The 22,135-nt window shown below is 38.2% G+C and overlaps 2 protein-coding genes across 2 annotated transcripts in view; one reads left to right on the top strand and one right to left on the bottom strand.

The window, feature by feature from the left end:
- LOC134666195 (27 kDa hemolymph protein-like) overlaps nt 1-12,557 on the top strand; it is a 29,643-nt gene extending 17,086 nt beyond the window's left edge. The window contains exons 3-8 of the mRNA XM_063523346.1: nt 3,905-4,017; nt 7,945-8,108; nt 9,390-9,529; nt 9,978-10,169; nt 10,213-10,302; nt 12,462-12,557. Of these exons, the coding sequence (XP_063379416.1) occupies nt 3,905-4,017; nt 7,945-8,108; nt 9,390-9,529; nt 9,978-10,169; nt 10,213-10,302; nt 12,462-12,557 (795 nt within the window). The remainder of the gene's footprint in view (nt 1-3,904; nt 4,018-7,944; nt 8,109-9,389; nt 9,530-9,977; nt 10,170-10,212; nt 10,303-12,461) is intronic.
- A 2,549-nt stretch (nt 12,558-15,106) lies between these two features.
- LOC134665909 (27 kDa hemolymph protein-like) lies at nt 15,107-20,724 on the bottom strand. Its single transcript, XM_063522963.1, has 7 exons — nt 20,588-20,724; nt 18,622-18,731; nt 18,254-18,366; nt 16,771-16,934; nt 16,221-16,342; nt 15,551-15,682; nt 15,107-15,208 (listed from the first exon to the last, which is right to left on the bottom strand). The coding sequence occupies exons 1-7, from the start codon at nt 20,622-20,624 to the stop codon at nt 15,203-15,205; spliced, it is 684 nt and encodes a 227-aa protein (XP_063379033.1). The 5' UTR covers nt 20,625-20,724; the 3' UTR covers nt 15,107-15,202.
- Nucleotides 20,725-22,135: the final 1,411 nt, after the last annotated feature.

The following is a 22,135-nucleotide window of genomic DNA, read 5'->3' on the forward strand; positions in this document are numbered from 1 at the left end:
CTATGAGACGTAGTCTAAATATCCTTATTGATAGATGTCAAAAAGTGACAAGCAACACTTTGCAAAAAGTAGGTTCTGGGTCATTCCATAAGAAACGCTACCAAAAGGTTAAAAAATGAAAACTGGTTTAAGAAGTCAAAACTAACCTATTTCCATAGAAAACATACCGAACCTTCATGTCACAAAAAATAACCGAAAAAAAATGTTTTTTTATGGTAGCTCCTGTACAAAAAAAATATTTTAAATTTTTTTTTGCATTTAATCCTGTGATGTGGGGTGTCGTTGGATAGATCTTTCAAAATGAATAGGTGTCACCATCAACAAGTTTTTGATTAAGTGAATATTTTCGGAAATATTCGCATCGAAAGAAAAATAATTATGATATCTTCGAGAAACAGTTTTTATTGTTAAGATAATGTATTTTAAAATAATTCAGCATTTATTACTTATATTTTTAATCGAATTTATTAAAACGACAATAATTTCAATAAAATGAGCCATAATTTCGTATAAATCTGTCTTAATTTCGTACTCGTAACACCCGAAACGAATCATGAGTAACACCCGAAACAGGTAATTTATTTTATTAAAATTAAATAAGAAGTGATACTAAGTGTTACTTCAGTGTTTCAGTAGACTATACTAAATATTATTACTTGACATAAATAAAACTGGAGCTTACTTGATAAAATTCGCTTAATTATGCATTTTGGTACTGATGGTCAGAAGGTATAGGCCAATTCGCGTAACGCCCGAAACAGCTACTTTTTAGTGATTCTCTCGTTATTTCTCTTCTCTCTCTTCAATCGGTCCCTCATTGCTGAGGATCGTGACTCCGTTTGATTCCGTCAACTAGTTGTCTCCATCGGTCCCGTTCTGTAGCTTGGTGGAGTGCGTCGCTGACAGGTATTTTTAGTTCCTCCGCTATTTGGTCCGACCATCGTTTGGGACTTCTACCCCTAGGCCTTTTTCCCTCTATTTTACCGGTCACGATAAGGCGTTCCAAATTGCTGGTATCCCTGCGTGCAACATGGCCAAAGTACCGCAATATTCGTTGCAAACAGGTTGTGGATAGACGTTGAGTCTTTTCTATTGTTAATTATTTTAGAATAGATATGTTGGTGCGGCGGGCCGTCCATGGTATTCTTAGCATACGTCGCCAGCACCACATCTCAAAAGCGTCGATTCTCTGTCTATCAGCGGCTTTGAATGTCCACGTCTCTGTACTGTATAGAGCAATGGAGAAGACAAGGGTGCGGACCAGGTGTATTTTAGTCCGGTGGCTAATATTACGGTCTCTCCAAACTTTGCTCAGTTGGGTCATTGCAGACTTTGCCATGCCAATCCGTCTCCGTATCTCAGGTTCGCTACTTCCTTTGTTGGTAATCAGTGAGCCAAGGTATTGGAACTGGGTTACGGTTTCGTAGTCACGTAGGAGATTGGTGCGTTGGATAGCTGTGAAACGGTCAATGATCATGAGCTTGGTTTTAGATTTATTAATAGCAAGTCCCATTTCCATACTGATGGTTTCCAGTTTGTGAAGCAACTCCGCCATTTCATTTTCCGATGATGCGAAAAGGGTGGTATCATCCGCGTACCTGAGGTTAGATATCTTTACTCCGCCTACCTTTATGCCACCTTCCCAGCCATCTAGAGTTTGTCGCATTATGTGCTCTCCATAAATATTAAAAAGGATGGGAGATATCACGCATCCTTGGCGAACACCCTTATGGAATTTGAAACGGCCTGATGTTAAATCTCCCACAGTCACAGTGCCGTATCCTGACTCATACAGCTTGCGGACTAGCATTACGAGGTGGTCTGGTACACCTGTCTCAGAAAGAACTTTCCACAGTTTCTCCCACTTAACACAGTCGAAAGCCTTTTGGTAATCCACAAAACACATGAAAGTTGGGGTGTTATATTCATAACACTTTTCTATTATAAGCCGAAGGTTTAGGATTTGCTCTCTGGTGCCCCTCTCTTTCACAAAACCGGCTTGTTCTTGGGGTATTTGCCAGTCTAGGTAAGATCTTAGTCTCGCGTTGATGATGTAAAGCAGAATTTTACTGGCGTGGGATATTAGTGCAATGGTTCTGTAGTTATTACAGTTCCGTACCGAGCCTTTTTTGTGAAGAGGAAGAATAGAGGAGTGTACCCAATCAGATGGCCAATCTCCGGTCTGCCATATCTTACTACATAAATTATGCAGACATATTATTCCATTTGGGCCCAATCCTTTCAACACTTCCGCTGTTATTCTGTCAGGTCCTGGTGCTTTATTGTTCTTAAGCTTCCGGATTGCGGCTTCAATTTCTGATCGGAGTATGTAGGGCTCCTCTTCCACCACGACTTCGAGAGATAGAGTAGATTGGGGTTGGGGTATTTGGTCCTGATAGAGTTCCTCACAATATTCCCTCCATCTCTCAGCTATTTTGGCAACTTCATGTATAGGGTTCCCATTTTTGTCCTCTATCACCCAGGAAGATGGTTTAAATTTCCGCGTTATTTGCTTGACCTTACGGAAGAGATCAGCAGTTTGATATTTGTCTGCGTGGTGTTCGATTTCAGTACAGATGTCTTCAAGAAATTGATTTTTGTCTCTTCTACATTGTCTTTGAATTGTACTGGTGAGTTGTGAGTACTCTCCCACGAATTTTTCAGATCTTACGCCACATTTAAGTTCCTTACGTAAATTTATATTAGACCAAACCTCTTCTGACATCCAATCCTTTTTGTCTATGGGTTTTTTGGTCATAGAGTTAAGTGTCTTAACGATTTTCTGGCTAAACTGCTGCCATTGCTCTTCTGGATTCATCTGTGCTACTTTAGGGGCTAATTCCGCTAGTTCTGGTTCCGTATGTTTTTGGAAGAAATCATATTCCAGTGCTGAGAGTCTAGTTAAAGGTTTTTCTTTCTTCCTGCATGATTTTAGCCGTACTCGTATGTCTGCCACTAGCAGTTGATGGTCAGAGCCACAATCCGCACCCGGGAAAGTCCTAGTGTTTGTTACCGCTGATTTCCATCTATTTGCAATCGTGATGAAGTCTATCTGATTGCGGTAACGGTCACCAGGAGAGGACCATTCGCTTGTGGTGTTTAAAACTGGTGTTAGTTATGGTCAGATTATTGCTTACACAGAAATCAATGAGCATTTCACCCCTTTCATTTCTGGTGCCTAGTCCATATTTCCCAAGTATGTGACGGATGTGGTCATCCTGTTCAGTGTTCCCTATTTTCGCATTCCAGTCTCCTTGAATCATTAGAATCTCACGTTTAGAGATGTTATTTCTCTTATACTTTAATAATGTGCGTACAGGAAAGGAAAATATTATCAAAGTAGTAGATGAATCAATAGTTATAACCTCCTAGTTCCTGTTACAATATCGAATAAAACCTTATTTTATGAGTTCAAGTGTAACACCCGAAACGGTGGAATGACCCTTCTACGAAAAAAAAAAATGTAAAAATCAATTTTAAGTGACAAGTTTACCAATAACATTTATTTTTTATGTAAATACATTCAAAAAATTGAAAAAACAAAACAAAAAAAAATTTTTTTTTGGCGAAATTGACCTAAATTCATATTACATTTTTTACTTCTTTTGACCTCAGAAATTCGTGGTTAAAATTATTCGGTTTCCTCATGTTACACCGTGTATATGTATATACTTACCTATATTTAGGTAGGCGCACTTCGCCCCCTTCACTGTTTTATTCTGCGACACGCCCTACTGCCTACCATTTGACTGATTAAATTTTTAGCAACCGTATTGTGATCTAAAGCGCTACTACTTTTCAAAAGCTCCGCTCTCTGAGCTCACTGCACCTTAACAATATTTCACTGTTGTCAAATCGTAGGTTACGTATTAGTATAAAAATATATGTTGATCATTGATTTCAGAAAGCGTTCATAAACTTAAAATCGTGCATGGAGGGCCTGGTAGTGACGAGCGAGCTGGAAAAAGAAATCGAGGCAGCTAAACCTAACGGCAAAATGGACGAGGTCTTTAAGAAGTAAGTACCGATTATACTATACAATACAATACTAATACTCTTTATTGCACACCTCATTACAGAAAACAATACAAATAAAACAGAAAAGAAGAGGTTAAACAACACTATTACGCATATCTATCCGTCAGACCACCGGTCTGGCCTTGTGGGTGGTGACCCGAGCTGCCTATGAAGCCGATGGTCCTGGGATCGAATCCCGGTAAGGGCATTTATTTGTGTAATGACCAGTAATGACACAGATATTTGTTCCTGACTCATTGTTGTTTTCTATGTATATAAGTATTTATGTATTATATATATCGTTGTCTAAGTACCCACAAGCCCCACAACATAAGCCTTCATGAGCTTACCGTGGGGCATAGTCGATTCGTGTAAAAATATCCTATAATATTTTTTAAAATATGTTCTCACTACGTACTGTTGTTACGTATGTCTTCTGTTGTTGTCACTATTATGCAGCGAAATGATATACATGGAAGTATTCTGTCCGCTCAATTATGACCCAACGCAACCTACCCCGCGATAGGCGGTACTTACAAACTGCTCGATTGGCAATCTCAGTACGCGACCGAGATGACAGTCAGTGACAAATGGCTAAATTGATTTATAAAAACAACGTTTTTGTAATAAAAATATATTCATGTGTCGTGAAGTGGTGCAGAAGTTATTTTAGTTCATACCAAGGGCAATGGAATCACTTTTCACTTGTAGTAAACAGATAACTTCAGTAAAATTTGGAAAAAACATGACGATTTGTTTTCAATACTACCGTGCTAAGCTAAAACGTAACAACTGCATACGACTTTCATGACAACATACGACTTTTTAAATTGCGAGAATAATAGGGATGGTGTTATGCCAAATGAAGTAGACTATTTTATTAACTTGTGTTTGGTTTAGGTATTTTCTATATAAATTCCTTCTTACAGATTTGTATTTTCCTTTTTTATTTCATGAGATGGAGCTATAAAAAAATACCTAGTTATTTCAAATTAATAATCAAATTTGGTATTGCCATTTTACATTACTTTCCATTCAGATTCCCACAAGATGCTATTCGCAGAGAACTATGGAAAAAAGCGTCCAATTAGAGAGACATGAAATTGAGTGGATGCCTGGCAAGATATCTAGAATGGTGTACTTTCGTTTGGGCCAAATACATTTCGCCAAATTTCACTTCCCAATAAACTTATCGCAATAGTTTCATTTCCCAAAGAAACCTTTAGCAAAGTTACACTTCGCATATAATTTATTTGGTCAAATTATCATTTGGCATGATTTTACTTTGTCAAATGTTATTAGGACAAAAACTTATTTAGCAAACGTTTTTTATTGTCTAATATTATATTCCAAAAAGACATGCTGCGCCGACCCCAAGTGAATGGAACAAGGGCAAGAGAATGATGATTATATTACAATGAAGTATTTGAACAAATTAAATTATAATTATTTATTATTTTTCAGTTGATGATTATATTCCAAAAAGATGTTTGGTCAAAATTGTCACTTCGCAAATTTGACAAATAAGCATATCTACTTAAAGTTATTTTTGTTATGTTAATATAGGTACGTTAAATTCTACGTAATTTGGGTGGGTTGGGTTAGGTTTGAACTGCGATCCTCACAAAACGGAACTACTATCAGAAAAGTGGGTTAGGTTAGGTTAGAACTGTGACCCTCACAGAATCGAAATGCTATTAGAAAAGTGGGTTAGGTTAGAACTGCCGTCCATACAGAAACGAAATACTGTGTACTAGAAAAAGGTCATCGAAGTGGATTAATTAATTTAATAGAATAACGAGATGTAAAAAAAATTGCATGTCATTTTAGACTAAAATGTGGTTTAAAAATTGGTAGTTATTTACAATTTTTTGGGTTACAATTATTACTTTGGTGTTATTTGCTTTAATAGAATAGCAAGATGTAACAAATTTGGTTATCATTTTATATTAAAATGGAGTATTAATTTTAGTGATCATTTACTACATATTTTTGAGGAATGTTTTTTTTGACGTTGCATTTTACTATGTACATATATGTAATGATCAGCTAAATACCAGACAAATAAATTCCGCAGCCTCCTCTCTATTGGTACCTATGTAAATTGTATGCCATGCAATGTTTTGGGACATGTAAGTTATGCTTAATGATACATTTGACTAAATAATATTTGGTAAAATGAAACTTGTCCAAGTAATTATTTGCTAAACAATAACTTGCCAAAAAAGACTATTGCTAACTGAAAATATGCGATAAATTGTTTTGCCGAACATTTATTTGGGAAATGATAATTTGGGAAACATAGTTTGGGATGTGATACTTTGGGAAACGTTTTTGGGCCATTCGTTAGTAAACCATCTAGAATATGTTCTATTCATGAGATATAACCCGTGAGATAATCATACCCGGTCTCCTATATGTAGATACATTTTTCCTATCATGCTTTCACTGAATTAATTTAACAAATGCACACAGAAAAGAGCGGCAAATTTAGAAAATGTAAGCGCACGAACGGCTGTGGTCCCATACAAAATTTTCATTTTGCACCTTTTTGTACTGACAAACTTGCTTGACCGGCTATATACATATAAAATATTCTGAACTGAAAGTGGGGATTTATTGTGACTCCGCCTGTTCAAATATTTTTGACCCGATTCTTGTACCCATGTAAATTTTGCAGACTGTATAGCCAGTCCGATTTCTAAGATCAAGTTCGCCATACATTTACTGTGGCGTACTTGATCTTAGAAAAACGGACAGACTATACCTGAACGTGACTTCGCACTGCCATACAGATAGATAATAAAATATACAAAATACTTATTATAGTGGAATACATTTATACAACAATGATATATATTTACTTATGTTGAGTTAGTCTGTCATGTCATAACAACATTTTAACTAGTTATCTTTTAATCTGCATTAAATTATTATACGTGAATTATTTGACTGGTTCTTCACTGTATGGCATAAACCTATCCCTGTCCAAGTCATATTCTAATCAAATATGAACCGCGAACTCTAAGCGGCCAGTACGTACAGCAAGAAGGTTATTAGCGGATTAATGTCGCTGATTGGTAGTTATTGACATTATATGCATTTCATCTACACTTAGCTATGTACCATTAGAGTAATAAAGATGACTCTTATTTTGTTTACCAGCTTTGATTACAGGCTCTGTAAACGCGTCGTCCTATTTGAATGTAGGCGTAATTGTGTGTGTGTGCTAATTTGGCCCGAGAATTTGAACGGTAATGTTCCTAAAGGCGGTTTCCATACTAAATATATGCGTTCACTGCTATTATGTATATGTTTTCATCGGTTTTTATACATCTTAGCACCTTAGCAGGTGCTAATTGTACAAAAAGGTAGTGAATCAACAACCGACTGTATAATTGTATATGATTTTAGTGCAAAATGTAACCACCTTGACTTCACTTGTGTGCGTGACCTCCGCTGCCTATACTTTATATTTAATTCTACGACCATGTTTATTTACTTATTGATAAGTTAGATCTTTATTTAGATTTTTTAAATTCTTATTACACGAGTGCTAATTGCTCACGAAAAGTGGAACTGTTATTTTACAGGTCTTTTCCGACTTAAGCTATTGAAAAGAGGGAATTCCATATAACCAACCATCTCCGTTATGAGGCCGGTATTGATATTAGTCGCAAAAATGTAAAATTGATAAATTTAGTCGATGAAATTCTACACTTTTTGTTACCTAATAGAAATAACACAAGATACTACGAGATATTACGATGGATATATTACGTAACAAAAGGTGTACAATTTCAACGACTAAATCTATAAATTTCATATTTCTGCCCTAAAATCGTTACCAGCCTCTTAAGCTATGACTTAGGAAATGTTCAGACAGAAAAAAATCTGAAATTTTGATCGAGTCTTGTTTGATTTCAGATATTGTGCCAAAAAGCCCCAGTTTAAGGACTGTTTCAAAGACGCGGTGGAGGCCGCCAGACCGTGCTTCTCGAGCGACGAACAGAAGAACTTGAAGATAGTGTACAACGTCACCGAACAGCTGGCAGAGTTCGTCTGCTTCAAGGATGGCGACAGGATCGCGCGTGCGTATATTAAATAGACAATTCAAGGACTGTTTCAAAGACGCAGTGGAGGCTGCCAGACCGTGCTTCTCGAGCGACGAACAGAAGAACTTGAAGATAGTGTACAACGTCACCGAACAGCTGGCAGAGTTCGTCTGCTTCAAGGATGGCGACAGGATCGCGCGTGCGTATATTAAATAGACAATTCAAGGACTGTTTCAAAGACGCGATGGAGGCCGCCAGACCGTGCTTCTCGAGCGACGAACAGAAGAACTTGAAGATAGTGTACAACGTCACCGAACAGCTGGCCGAGTTCGTCTGCTTCAAGGATGGCGACAGGATCGCGCGTGCGTATATTAGATAGACAATTCAAGGACTGCTTCAAAGACGCAGTGGAGGCCGCCAGACCGTGCTTCTCGAGCGACGAACAGAAGAACTTGAAGATAGTGTACAACGTCACCGAACAGCTGGCAGAGTTCGTCTGCTTCAAGGATGGCGACAGGATCGCGCGTGCGTATATTAGATAGACAATTCAAGGACTGCTTCAAAGACGCAGTGGAGGCCGCCAGACCGTGCTTCTCGAGCGACGAACAGAAGAACTTGAAGATAGTGTACAACGTCACCGAACAGCTGGCCGAGTTCGTCTGCTTCAAAGATGGCGACAGGATCGCGCGTGCGTATATTAAATAGATAATTCAACTTTCTTACAAGCTTTTACATAACTTGCAGTGTTTGGACTTTGTATGTTTCAAGTTTCGTATGTAAAATCTTGCAAGCTTAATTAGATCCACTTCTCATTTGCGATTGAGCTGAAACATCAAATGCATCGACAGTTTGAAAAAAGAAATTGATTTGACTAAGCCGTCAACTAGGTAGTTGACGGCTACCTATAGTTCGTTTTTTTTAGCATTAGAAAGAACTCCACAGAAGTAAGCGTACAGTTTTTATCAGGCTCTTTAATTGTTAATAATGATTGAATTATCTAATGTAGCACGGTCAATACATATAATTTACTTCGAATTATTACCGCTAAAATTGCCGGATTTGGAACCACACGCTTACTTCTGCGAAGTTCTTTCTAATGCTAAAAAAAACGAACTATAGACGGCGACTAGGTAGCGAGGTCGCTAAGGGCTCATTTAGACGATGCGCGGACTCGTATGCGAGTTTCATTACATTGCGGGTTTTGATCGGTCGGTTGAATTGGACGTAACCAACAGTCCGCAATGTAGCTAAAATCGCATGTGAGTTCGCGCGCCGGATAAATCAGCCTATCTAATGAGTATACTTGTCTATTGTCAGTGTTCATCGCGGAGGGCGGCATCGACTGCATGCAGGCACAGCAAGAGGCCATCCAGAACTGCACCAACGAGTCCTTCGGCGCAAACGTGCAGCTCAGCGCCAACATCTCAGCTGAATCCATCCCCGAAATCAGATTTTCTGTAAGAAAATAATTTCTAGAAATTTCTGCCTCTCTATCATTCTTGACCTTTCCAAGTTTAAGGAGCGACTTTGTGAGTATTTATTTTATCTTTGCATTTGTTCTCTTAACAGCTTTGGTAGACTTGGAACACTTGAGGGGTTATTCATTTACGAAACCAACTGTCCTCTAGAATACTAGGCGAGACTATGTCTCTTACGGGACTATTAGACTTGGTCCCTGTTTGCGTCCGTATATAAATACATACACAAACTTTGTCCTTTTTACTAAAAGGTTTACCAAATATGACACTAAAATCGTTAGATGGCGCTGAACCTGTCGATTCGTACATCTTGCTAATTAAATTCCTATCGGATTTGTATATAAGGGTCGGGAAATATTTTGTCTGGATATTGTCTCCTCAGATTCTCCTAATAGCAGTTGTAAACCATTTATATAACATATTCCAGAATAAGGAGTGCGGGCAGCTAACCGAGCTGCAGCACTGCGTGGTGCGCAAGCTGGAGACGTGCGAGCAGCCCACCACCGCCAACATCGTGGAGTCGCTGTTCAAGTTCATCCGCAAGGCCACGCCCTGCAAGGAATTCACCGTGAGTCTTTTACCACATGCTAGCACTTTTACCCTAAGCACAGAACAAGGAGTGCGGGCAGCTAACCGAGCTGCAGCACTGCGTGGTGCGCAAGCTGGAGACGTGCGAGCAGCCCACCACCGCCAACATCGTGGAGTCGCTGTTCAAGTTCATCCGCAAGGCCACGCCCTGCAAGGAATTCACCGTGAGTCCCTATTTTAGCCCTTTTATACCGTGGGAAAGAACCCTAGCCACTGAACATTCCGTTTTTTGCGGGCACGGTTTTCTGCAGGATCCCGTTTTTAATTATACTCGTACGTGCTAATATAGTAACGTTAACACGAGCATTCTGTTTGCGGGATACTGTACGTATACTACTAAAACGGGATCCTGCAGAAAACCGTACCCGCAATAAACGGAATATTTTGTGGGTGACGCCTTCTCCATAAAAACTTAGCCCTGTTTTTCTCTCGGGATATGACACTATGTAAAATATGTATACCTAAAGCCTATTTTTTTATTCCGTAGACTTAAATGACATTTCCTAGTATGAACATAAAATGTCATTTCATAGTATGAAATGTCATTTTAGAGTCTGTGCGGAAAGAGAAGAGTCGTGGAATGTATGGGGCCCAATACATTTCACAACTCTTCTCTTTCCGCACAGACTCAAGTCTACGGAATAAAAAAATAGTCTATACACAAAGCTACGTCCCTTCGTGTCAAAATATTTTACAATTAACGTGTAAAGATATTTTTGAATAATTATGTCAGTAATACAATAGCCAAAGAGGAAAATGTGGACTACGTTTGTATGGAGAAGCCGTACGCACTATCCTCTTAAGAACCTAAACTCCTTAACCAATGGGTTGGCAAACTTTGGAGAAGAGCCAACAGTAACCAAGTTAAAAAAAAAGCCACACATATAGATTTCTAAGAGCTCAGGTGCGAACATTTTGGGTGGTCCAATAGCCGCGGTTTACCGCTTTTTCCCTAACCTAAAACTAAGTAATCTAATCCTACTAATTAGCAGTCACAATGCACTGTATTTTTACCCCTGATAATACAATGATAGTTTATTTGCCCAATCTACTATCCGACATCACTAACACTACTAACTACTGATATTCCCTTTAACCAGGAACAGCAAGCTAGCCCAAGGAGCGGTACTGTTGTAAGTAATTTGTGTTGTGCTTTTTTGTACATGTGTTAGTGAAATTTTGATTGTCGACAGTTCATACATAAATGCGTGGTTCAAATTGGTACTGTGTGCGGCTTTCAATGATAAAATACCTTAATGAGTTAAGCGATTGCAATTTCAACCTTGTGAATTAGAGAAGATGGTAGCTATTTGTGTGCATTTTTTTAGTTGCTATTATTCGTTACGAGCATTTATTTGTCACTTGTCAAGAATTTTTTTTGTTCCTGAGCTTTGGATACCTTGTATGTGCCTAAGTATGTATTTATTTGTTTGAGTAGGTATGTATATTGTCGCCCATAGTGCAAGTTTTGCTTAGTTTGTGTCTAGGTCCACAAGTATTAGTAGTAATATGCTCGATGTATCAAATACCCATATAACAGCCTGAAATTTTACTTTTTGGACTGATTATTATTTAAGAAGCTTGTGGTAGGCTTATGCTGTTTTTGTTTTAGTTGTTTTTTATTCAAGTTTAAGTTTTCTATGCCAGTGTATAAGTGTGCTATTGTGTTTCAATTAACAAAAAAATAGTACATTATTGTCGAGGCTCGGAAGTAGCTACTTGCAGGCTGAGGATTCGTTTTAAACGGACGACCTTGGGAGTCCGTTTAATTGAATCCGAAGCCAGCTAGTAGCCTTCTAGCCGAGTCATATATAGTGCTTTTCTCAAAAATGGTGCAAGAAATATAAATATCATAGAAATAATTTACAAAAGCAACATTCTTACGTATACATTTTCAAAGAAAAAAGCCCTTGCCGGCTTTTTATTTTTTAATAAAAAAATAGTAGTGTATTTTTCTGCCGAAAATACGCCAACCTATTTGAGACCGCTAAATAGTCGCGGTACTAATCATCTGCTTGGCTGTTTAATGGGCCTGTGCCTTCATTTGATATGGCCATTTCAACTTTTAAAAAGTTTGGAACTCGACAAATAATGGAATTTGTATGCAACATTGCAGTCCCAAAATCGAGACTGCAATGTTTATAACTTTTTAATTTTTGACTGAGCATAAACTACGCGCTTCGCGACCAATTTTTTAGACGGCAAAGTCGACTTTGCCGTCCATTTTTGAGAAAAAAATCTTTTTTATATGTTGGATGCCTGTATGTACCGACCTTAATGTGTAATTTTCTCTACTTTTCCTCACTATAAAATTGTATTTCAGGATGCTGCTACTGACAAAAACAAGCCTGGCTCGGCTAACGGGCTCGCTGTGACGTCACTCACTCTTGCAATGGCGGCAGCTACTCTTCTGGTCTAACTATCACTTGTATTACTGGGAGCCCGGAATACATTACTTTAGTGTAGTAGGCTTGTCCAAAAGACGGAAACAAGTAGGTATATTATTAAAGATGCGCCTAAACGGACCGCATAACCACCACCACCACTTAAAGCTGTAACAGACAGCCGTACCGGACAGCGAACTTGGTCCGGTCCGAGCCCTGGTCCGTTAAGGACGCAGCTAAGCAGTAAGCGAGAAAGAGAAATTTTGACCGGACCAAGGTCGCGGTCCGGTACGCCCGTCTGTTACAGCTTTTATATGTGACCAGCAATATAATTAGTCCGATATTGCTGTGAAATGTTGGTCGCTTACACTCCGTGAAAGAGCTTCCATTGCTTATAGAACAACGACATACATATCTTTACACAATTTTTGTGTGCCAATTGCAGACCCCTGCAGTTTTAAATCACTTAAGAAGTGCGATTTAGCTGGTGATTAAAAATAGTTTAGTAAGTGTAGATGGATTATACCAATATTCGCGCTGGCAGCCAACTGAATTTCTACGTTTAAAACTAGATACATAGTACGTGAAACGTATAGAGCGCTTTTGCCTCAATTTTTGCAATAGTTTTGGAAGTAATGTACCTATAGTTATATTTTTAGGGGTTAAACTGAGCTTAAAGCGTAGTTTGTACGCGGTAGTAAGTCTAGGGCTTAAGTAACAGCTCCTGATTTAAAATAGAAGTTGTACAACGGACCTGAGGGTCCTGAGACTAATTTGTACAAATAATACATGAATACATCGAATGATTTCTTAAAAATGCCAAAAAATGAATTTAAGGGTAATATTCCATTTCTGACTGCAGCTGCACTACTAGTAAGAAACGCGTCGGAGTTATAATCAATTTCCATAGTAAAATGAATGGCAGTGCTGCTGTCGTTGGAAATGGACTGTCACCTTAAGGCTATTTCGGTTGTGAGTGTTGTGACAAAAATGTGTACATTCCATTTTGTTATCTTATTTAGTTTTGGTTTGTGGCAAGTATTGACATTTGTCTTTAAATCATTAATGTCCAATATATACGTCCAATCAATATTAATACATATTTCTTTGTAATGCGAGGAACATTATACAATGTACAGTCAGCAGCAGAAGTTGCTAAGCGGACCAGGTGTTCAAAATTATCTTGACGCGACTTTATTGTTAAGAGAATAAGAGCGTGTCAAGGTAATTTTGAACACCTAGCCCGCTTAGCAACTTCTGCTGCTGACTGTATACTTAACTGTCCTTACTGGAATGACTGATGGCTTGTAATGTGGCTCATTTTTTTCAATTTTTTTAATCATTTATATTGTTTGAAATAGTCTTTAAGAAATGTATTTCTTATATTTTTTTATTGATTTACATTGCGATTTTTTATATTTATTATTTCGTCAAATGTGTTAAAATATAATTTTTTGTTAATATTTTAAGTATATTGCTCAATTAATTGCTTTAAGAACTTCATTATTACCTTATCTTTGGGTTGGTGCTTTATTAACTGTCATTTAAGTCGTAAAACCGAATGGTAGAAAAATTAGTTTAATCATTTCGTACAATTTACTTGCATATACATATTAATGATAATGACATGTTACAGTTTGTCCTATATGTATACCGTCAATTATATCATTAGGCAGCTCACTAACGTATCACGACATAACTTTATTAGTGAATATTATACATGTGAAGTTGATATGTGCTTGATTTTGGATTTATACAAATAACTACACATGACGTAATGTAATTCTCTTAATAAAATTCGCGCACATGTATCAGATTTGGTGCGCAATGGAATGAGCTGCCCATACTATGTCGGTGATATACTGAGGTACTGGACTGGAGGAATCATGCTGTCACTAAATATTATCAGTTAGGCTACGAAAGTCCATGAGACTTTAAGATTTGTGATACATTTTTAAAGTATTTAGTGTTGAAAGCCGAAAATTTATAAAATAACACACTTAAGACTGAAAATGAAAAGCAAGGTGTCCGATTTATACTTAAATTGCCTAAACATGACATTTTTATCTTGTCCCAAATAACCCAATGTCACTATTAGAGAATTATTTATTTCACATGATACTTATATTATTTAAATAACGACCTACTTTATTTATACGCTATGATTGTTCGGTTGTTAATTTAGTTTCTGGGTATACGTGTGATAAAGTAGTTTTTATGTGATACCTGTATTGTAGGTGAAAGTGAAAATTCAGAATAAATAAATGGGATGGTTACAATCAAGTTTGTTTTTTATTTACCTACTATTTTTATCGTGTCATAATTGACCTTATAAATGGCAAAAAATGGAGTTAAGTTTTATCTTTATATTTAGGTATAGGCTCCATTTATATGTCCCACTAAGCGCCACACTTGCTCCATTCACTACCTCGGGGTTAACCGGTTAAACCTGCCTATCATGGTTACCTGTACAATTTGACACTGGGTTAACGGTTTAACCGGTAACTAAACTAACTAAATTGTGGGTTTTGTGAGCAGACGTTTCTGGTCTAACACTATGTTTGTGATCAAATAAAACACAATATACAAAATGCATAATTTTCTTATTAAATTTTGTTTATGTTTTTCATGGCACGTCTTTGCATTCTTGCGGATCACAGCCTGTCTCGTTGGGTTGTCCTTATTGCTGCGGAAGAATTTACAGGTAAGTAAATAATATTTTATTTTATTAATCTTTATTGCATGAGACATATGATGGACTTAATTGCGTTGCGCTCCATACACACCAGTTGATGGGCTGGGGAGGTGGGGGGAGTGGGTGTATACATTTAGTTAGAAATTTTGTTCTCTAGGGGAGGCCGCTGCCTCCCTGCCCTCCTTGGCGTCTCCTATCATACACAGTGGAATCGGCGAGCCAATGTCCTTCAATTTCAGTTTTGCGTCCACACCACATACGGACAGATTGGGCCAAAAATTGTCCCGTCTGGACGGGTCTTCACAACAACAGTAAAAAGAAGTAGATACTAACCGTGTTGCAGGGTGATGCCTTCTTGACGAATTTGAACAGGGATTCGGCCATGTTCGCGGGGGTGGAGTTTTCGCAGGTTTCCAGTTTAGACACCACACACGTTGACAGCTCGTCCAACTTCTTGCATTTGTTCTGCACACAAACAGTTTTGATTACATGTGTGAAGAAAAGCCTTCGTTGTATAGGAAAATAAGTGAGATTGATATATCACTTTACGGTCAAACTTTTTATCCTAATTAATTATAAAAGAGAATTTATTTCCATAAAAATGTCATAGGGCTTGTATTTGTAAACGTACTTCGCTCAAACACAGGGAGAAACGAAGAACTTCACTCCTGCTCTACCGATCTTCTTTTGGAGTAATCTGTGTGTGCAAATTAAAAGGCACGAGTTAAAGGGACGAAAGAGATTATAGAAGTTCTTCCCTAGACGGCCTTCTCCGCAAAATCACTACACCTTATAAAACAAAGTCCACCGCCGTGTCTGTCTGTCTGTTGTTTTTACGTTTATTCGCAATAAACTCAAAAACTACTGAACGGATTTTCATGCGGTTTTCACCTATCAATAGAGTGGTTCGTGAGAAAGGTTTAGGTGTATAATTTGCCAACCCGTACGAAGCCGGGGTGGGTCGCTAGTAAGGAATAAACCGGTAATCCAAGTATAGTCGTACCTCAGTAGAGAGTGCCTTGGCTTCGTCGACGGAGGTGATGCTTCCCTTGATCTTCTCAGCACAAGTCTTGATGTCCTCGGCTTTCTCTTGGAAGCACTTGGGGCCGTCCTCGGCGATGAACACTGTAAAATGCAACTTTACAATTACATCTGGCCCTTATCAGAGTGATATTATAACTCCATATTGGTTATAGAGTTGTTGTGTATAACACACTTCAGTTTAAAAATTGAAGCGCTTAAATTGTAGGTTCAAATTGTACAGTTATTGCTGTTTAGTCGCTTCTAAACAGGCGAGAAATGTGCACTTGCTAACGAGCTCCCTCACAGCGAAAGAGTCAAGCTTATGTTCAACAATGAGCGCAAGTGCAACAAATATGAAGGCGAAAATAAATAACCAAAAACAGATTCATTCGTACTCGACTAAAAACAGATTCTCGTTGGAGGCGGTAGGCAAAGTGGCGGTACGCGTAGGTTGTGGGCGTGACGCGTCACGCCGGTTATAGCGCTATTGATGCACGCCTTCAGCTGCGAAGATTTTACGATATACTCACAAGCGATCCTGTCGCCATCCTTGTAGCAAACGAAGTCGATGATCTGATCGGTGGCGTTGGAGGCGGTAGGCAGATGTACGCGCAGGTCGTTTGGCACGCACGGCGTCACGCCGGTGATAGCGGTGTTGATGCACGCCTTCAGCTGAGAAGATTTCGCGCAGTACCTGCAGAAAGGAAAAATCATGTAAAGTTTGTAGAAGGGTCACTTTTTAACAGAACTGAGACAGTAGTTATTGCATTGGGTGTAGACGGATCGCTTGAACTCGCCTCAGTTCATTCCACAGTTTAGTTGTGCGAGGCATAAGTTCGCACGGTTGAGAACTGTCAACCATTTTAAGCGATGAAGATGAAAACAACATGCAGGCCTGGCTCACTCCGCGATTTCGTCGCTTTGCTACAGGTAGCTAAAAGTACATCCGTTCCACACCAAATTTGGTGGCTAGCCATAAGCCACGCATGGCGCTGTCGCCACCTACAGTTCGTTTTTTTTAGCATTAGTAGGAACTTGCAAGAAGGTAAGCGATCTTGACATGTCTTTTAATTGAAAAACGCTTTTTAAAAATCAAAAACTATTACTTATGAAAGCAAAAAAATATAAATGATCGTATTAGATTCATAATTGTTACATATTTGCCGTATCTTATTTTTAAAATGTGTTTTTCAATTAAAAGACACATCAAGATTGTTTACCTTATTTCTAATGCTAAAAAAAACGAACTATAGCGGCCATATCTGTCCTGATTCGGAACAGACGCGTTTTGTTAGAGAGTGAGTCTTCTGTACCTAGTACTATTATTATTCTGTGGTATAGGTACTAAATGTTTCGATTTAACTCCAAACACTATGGGAAGACAACGGGTTGGGTTGGCTAAAAGTAATGACAATTTTTATTTTGATAACATAAAATTAAAAACAATAGCTATTGTTTTGGGATGAGAATGTGACTTCGATTGTATGGCGGCGTCTACGCTCGTGAGAGTTGCGGCTCTTAAAAAAGTTACTTCCTAAGGCCTTGGCAGAATAAACAGCGTTGTAATTGCGTCCCTTGGGAATTGCAAAATGCTGAGTCAAAAGCTTTTCATTACCGCACACATTGCTGGACCCAATGTGCCATTTTCTGTTTGTCTGACAAAACACGTGTAAGTAAGAAAAATATTCCGTAAAAATTTTGCCAACATATTTTTGTGCCCAGTATACAACTAAAACCGTCAATGCACGCCGTATGCTCGTATGCCGTGCTTTTACCTTTTGACATAACATATACTAATCTATGCTTTTGACCGTCCGGCTGTGGCCGTCATCGGAAAGTCTTGCCACGGACGTCAACGACGGCTACAGCCGTCAGCTTCGCCAATGCAATAGGGCCTTACGCGGGACTCCGTAAAGTTCGATTTCGCTTAAATAATCGCGGTCGCCTGGCGTCCGGGGCACGGCATATTCCTTCGCCGTCTGGCTTTCAATAGGGGGCTGGAGTCATACTTACTTCTTAAAGACCTCGTCGAGGGCACCATTAGGCTTCGCCTCCTCGATTTCTGTTTTGATTTGGTCAATGTTGAAGAGGCCCTTCAAACATTCCGCGAACGTATGAACGGCAGCCTGAAACAACATTAATTACACATGAATGAACTTGATTTTTTCACCATCCCAACACGTAGGTGGGCACTTACACTTAAAAGTGTATTAGGTATTAAGGGGGAAGCGGGGCAGATAGGCACAAGGGGTAGTTATGAATGAACACCCACACCAATTCCTTAACTAAAAACTTATGTTCACTTTCTACAATGCTAAAACGTGGCTTTGTATGTGTGAGTGAGGTAGCTTCGGCGTTGTATAAGAAAAATAAGTATTTACCTGGACTTCTGACGCCTTGTCTTCGGCTTTAGCCTTCTTGCAGACCTCGTCGATGGCAGTTCTGACTTGTTGCCGCTGTTCTTCCGTGACCTGGTATTCTCCGAGCACTCCTGTCAATATTGGTGACTTGTTAGTTTAGTTATTCGTCATAGTAAGTAGTAAACATTTGCAAGACCTACTGACATTATGTAAATTTATTAATTTTCGCTACCCAAAGGTTGCCTGGAAGCCCGCCTGTCGTTTACCTCTGCTTTTTTTTGTATTGTTTTCTTCTATTGAGGTGTGCAATAAAGAGTATTTGTATTGTATTGTATGTAAGTATTGTGTTTGCTTTAAATCAGCATTTTAAATGACTATCACGCCACTGTTATCATAAACTCCAATTTGGCTTGTAATGCACATTATGTATATTGTTACTAACTACATACATCGTTATCGCATTGTTTACTGTCATAACAATCCCAGCTAACTTATTATCTCTTGACCTCGCAACCCCTATTTAGTGAAACGTGTCAACCGGATGTCGTCGACCCTACATGTGTGACATGTATTTATTTTCAAAGCAAGTAGCCAGTTCACAGAGACCCTACTGCGAATAACGGAAGTTCCGATTGGTCCTCAGTCATTGGGTAGGTATAGTCTGTGCGTCGCCTTTGAAATAATATTTGTTTGAAAAGGAGAAAACAAGTACCTGTTAAAAGTCACATTGCAAACGTTGGTCCTTAATAAAGCTAAATTTGTAAAGCGGGAAGTAGTTTTCATTTTATATTGCGAAAATGGAAAATGGTATGCCTATAGGTACAAATAGATATTAAACGCATTGATTACTGTAACTTTAATGCCATGTTTGTAAATAAATAAATAATTAAAACAGTATTTTATGCTATATATTTTTATAGAGGATAATCATACTTAATCGTAATCGTCGTAAGCGGGTTATGAGGCGCAATGCAACATAGTTTTATTGTACTTACTTCATATCGCAAAGAACATAATTTGCCACGTAAGTATTTTGTAGTTATAATATGTAGGCATCATATCTACGTCCACTTCAATTCGCACTTAGGTAGGTACATATCACTCATATTACTTTTTAAAGAGATATACAAATGGTTCACTGGTGAATGTTGTTAACAATTAACAATGTTAACAATGTCATTATGTCACGAATTATTATCAAAACAAGTCGAATTTGCCTGCTAGATTATAAAGTGTGATAGAAATGGGATCAAAAAACAGTTGTGGCGGTCGCTAAGCCGACTTGACAAGGTAAATTGGTAAATAGGTTGACCGGCGACAGGAAGAGGGGACGCCTTGAGTGGCTTTAGATAGCCATGCATGCATCCACATTAATGCATCTGCGAGTTTATTTTTAAAATGTTTTAACCCACAAAAATATTAAGGTTGATATTAAATTTCAGTCGCAGTTTTAAAAGATGCTATATTCGATTTGAAATGTTGAATAAGGATGCATTGTTTTGGTGCTAAATGGGTATAGAAAAAAGTTGCGAGGTGGCATATTTGGATGGTAACTTTGGCTTTTATGGAATCTAGGAGAGCGCTGTCTACAATGGTCTTTCAACGACTTTTCTCATTAATTTAGCCGTTATACGTGGTGGCAGCACTTGTTTTTGTACGGTTTGTTACGGTGTTAAATATTAAAGTAAACATCGTTTGCAAACGGTATTTATAGGTATTCATGCTTAACTTTTTGTAAAAGAGAAGATTAGTTAGTATAGTAGTAACTAGATTTCTTTAGAAGGTATATAAGTAGTAGATTTTTTTTAAATTATGTATTCTTAAGATTAAGTATGTACTTAACCTATGCCCTTTGCAGATCTCAAAAACTTTTACCTACAAGATGTACCAAAAGGAATCGAAGCAGCTTTTTAATAATCCTATTAAAAACAACACTTAAACAACAACAACAACAAACAACACACACAACAACAACATTTAAACTTACCCACGGCCAGGACAACAACGAAAACATATCTCAACATCTTATGGTAGGGTTACAACACGCGTATGTTGAAGACAACACTTAATAGTGACAACTGAGAAGCTCGGTGGCTCCTAGGTCACTTTATATACGCGCGTTGACTCACGGGGGTGACTATTCTAACGCGCGATAAGGAATGTTTGTGACTTCTTGTATAAATAATCAATTTGAATCTTAAAAGGTAATATAATAAGTGATAATAACCGTGTTAGACTTTTAATGATCTGAGATAATTAATGCAGAAATGTTTGTCCGTATTTGTTCTTTCCTGTGTTCGCATTGACAACAATGTCTGTTTTCTAAGTCTTTTATATGTATATGTATACCAATAGTCACTCCCCGTGATTCCGTTCGTGTTCCCTTTCCCTTCCCCTCCCTCCTTCCCCTTCCCTCCCCCTCTCCCCCTACCTATAATATGTTTTTAATTTATTCCCTTTGGAATCCCTCTGGGAAGGTAGTACTTACTTAAGTGCATAATTTAAATATAGAAATGAACATAATATATATATGTATATATATATACGTTCGAATTGGCCCCAAGATCTTGATGCCTCTTCTGTTATACCTACCCACCTAGGTAATAAGCAACTAAACATTACCAGAAACGCATTATACCTAAGCATAACTTGCGATATAGTTTAGTTAATCCACAATTTCACATGACACTTGCAAATCAAATACATCTTAGATTAATCATCCATATCTGAATAATCATCATATTGCCTGATTTACATTTAGCGACATTCACATCATATGTAGGTACGTTATATTATACAGGCTGGCTAAAAAATAACTACATTCCCGTTGCCAGGGAGGTTTTAGGATTATACTGAGCAACTTTTACTATGGTAGCATCTCCGAAACCGAGAAAAAAAATTTGGCTCGTTCATACATTTTGGCTAGTCCATTTTCTATGGGAGGGTAAATTTTTTTTCGCGATTTTGGAGTTGGTCCCGTGGTAAAAGTTGCTCAGAATAATCTCAAAACCGCCCTGGTAACGGGAATGTAGTTACTTTATATAACACATACAACAAGTTATTTTTTAGCCACTGTGTGAATACGTGCTTTATCACCTACGTTAAGAATACACCCCCAAATCGACGGCAGCATAACGACTGTATTGTGATCTGACGGTGACCCGACGTCGCTTTCTGATAGCTGCATGGAATATCTTGTCATTATATGTGAAGGAACATCATTTCTTATACTTAGGATTTTTAGGATTCCCGGTGAGAAATGAGTCTGTCAAATCTGCTTCTAAGAAATTATACATATATTGACAACCCATCCGTTCTGGAACGTACGGGTTTTTTTACCCCAGACAACTACATAGCTGCAGTAGGGCGTTGCGCACGTAGAGCCAGAAACCTTTTCCCATATCCAAATGTTCGCACCTATCATGGTTCAAACGCACCCACTTTCTCTTTTTCCTCATATCACAGCCCATCCTTTGTTTTTAAATTGCTGCGGATAAGATCACAGAAAATTGCATTTTAACTAAAAAAAACAAAA

The sequence above is a fragment of the Cydia fagiglandana genome, chromosome 7 (genome assembly GCF_963556715.1).
Source record: "Cydia fagiglandana chromosome 7, ilCydFagi1.1, whole genome shotgun sequence".
Classification (NCBI taxonomy): domain Eukaryota; kingdom Metazoa; phylum Arthropoda; class Insecta; order Lepidoptera; family Tortricidae; genus Cydia; species Cydia fagiglandana.

What these genes read in the sequence shown, in the direction of transcription:
- LOC134665909 (XM_063522963.1), bottom strand. Translation starts at nt 20,624, where the DNA reads ATGTTGAGATATGTTTTCGTTGTTGTCCTGGCCGTGG. An exon ending in ACAAGGCGTCAGAAGTCCAG is followed by an intron (nt 18,367 to 18,621) that starts GTAAATACTTAT and finishes ATGTTGTTTCAG; the next exon opens with GCTGCCGTTCATACGTTCGC. An exon ending in GGATGGCGACAGGATCGCTT is followed by an intron (nt 16,343 to 16,770) that starts GTGAGTATATCG and finishes TGCATTTTACAG; the next exon opens with TGTTCATCGCCGAGGACGGC.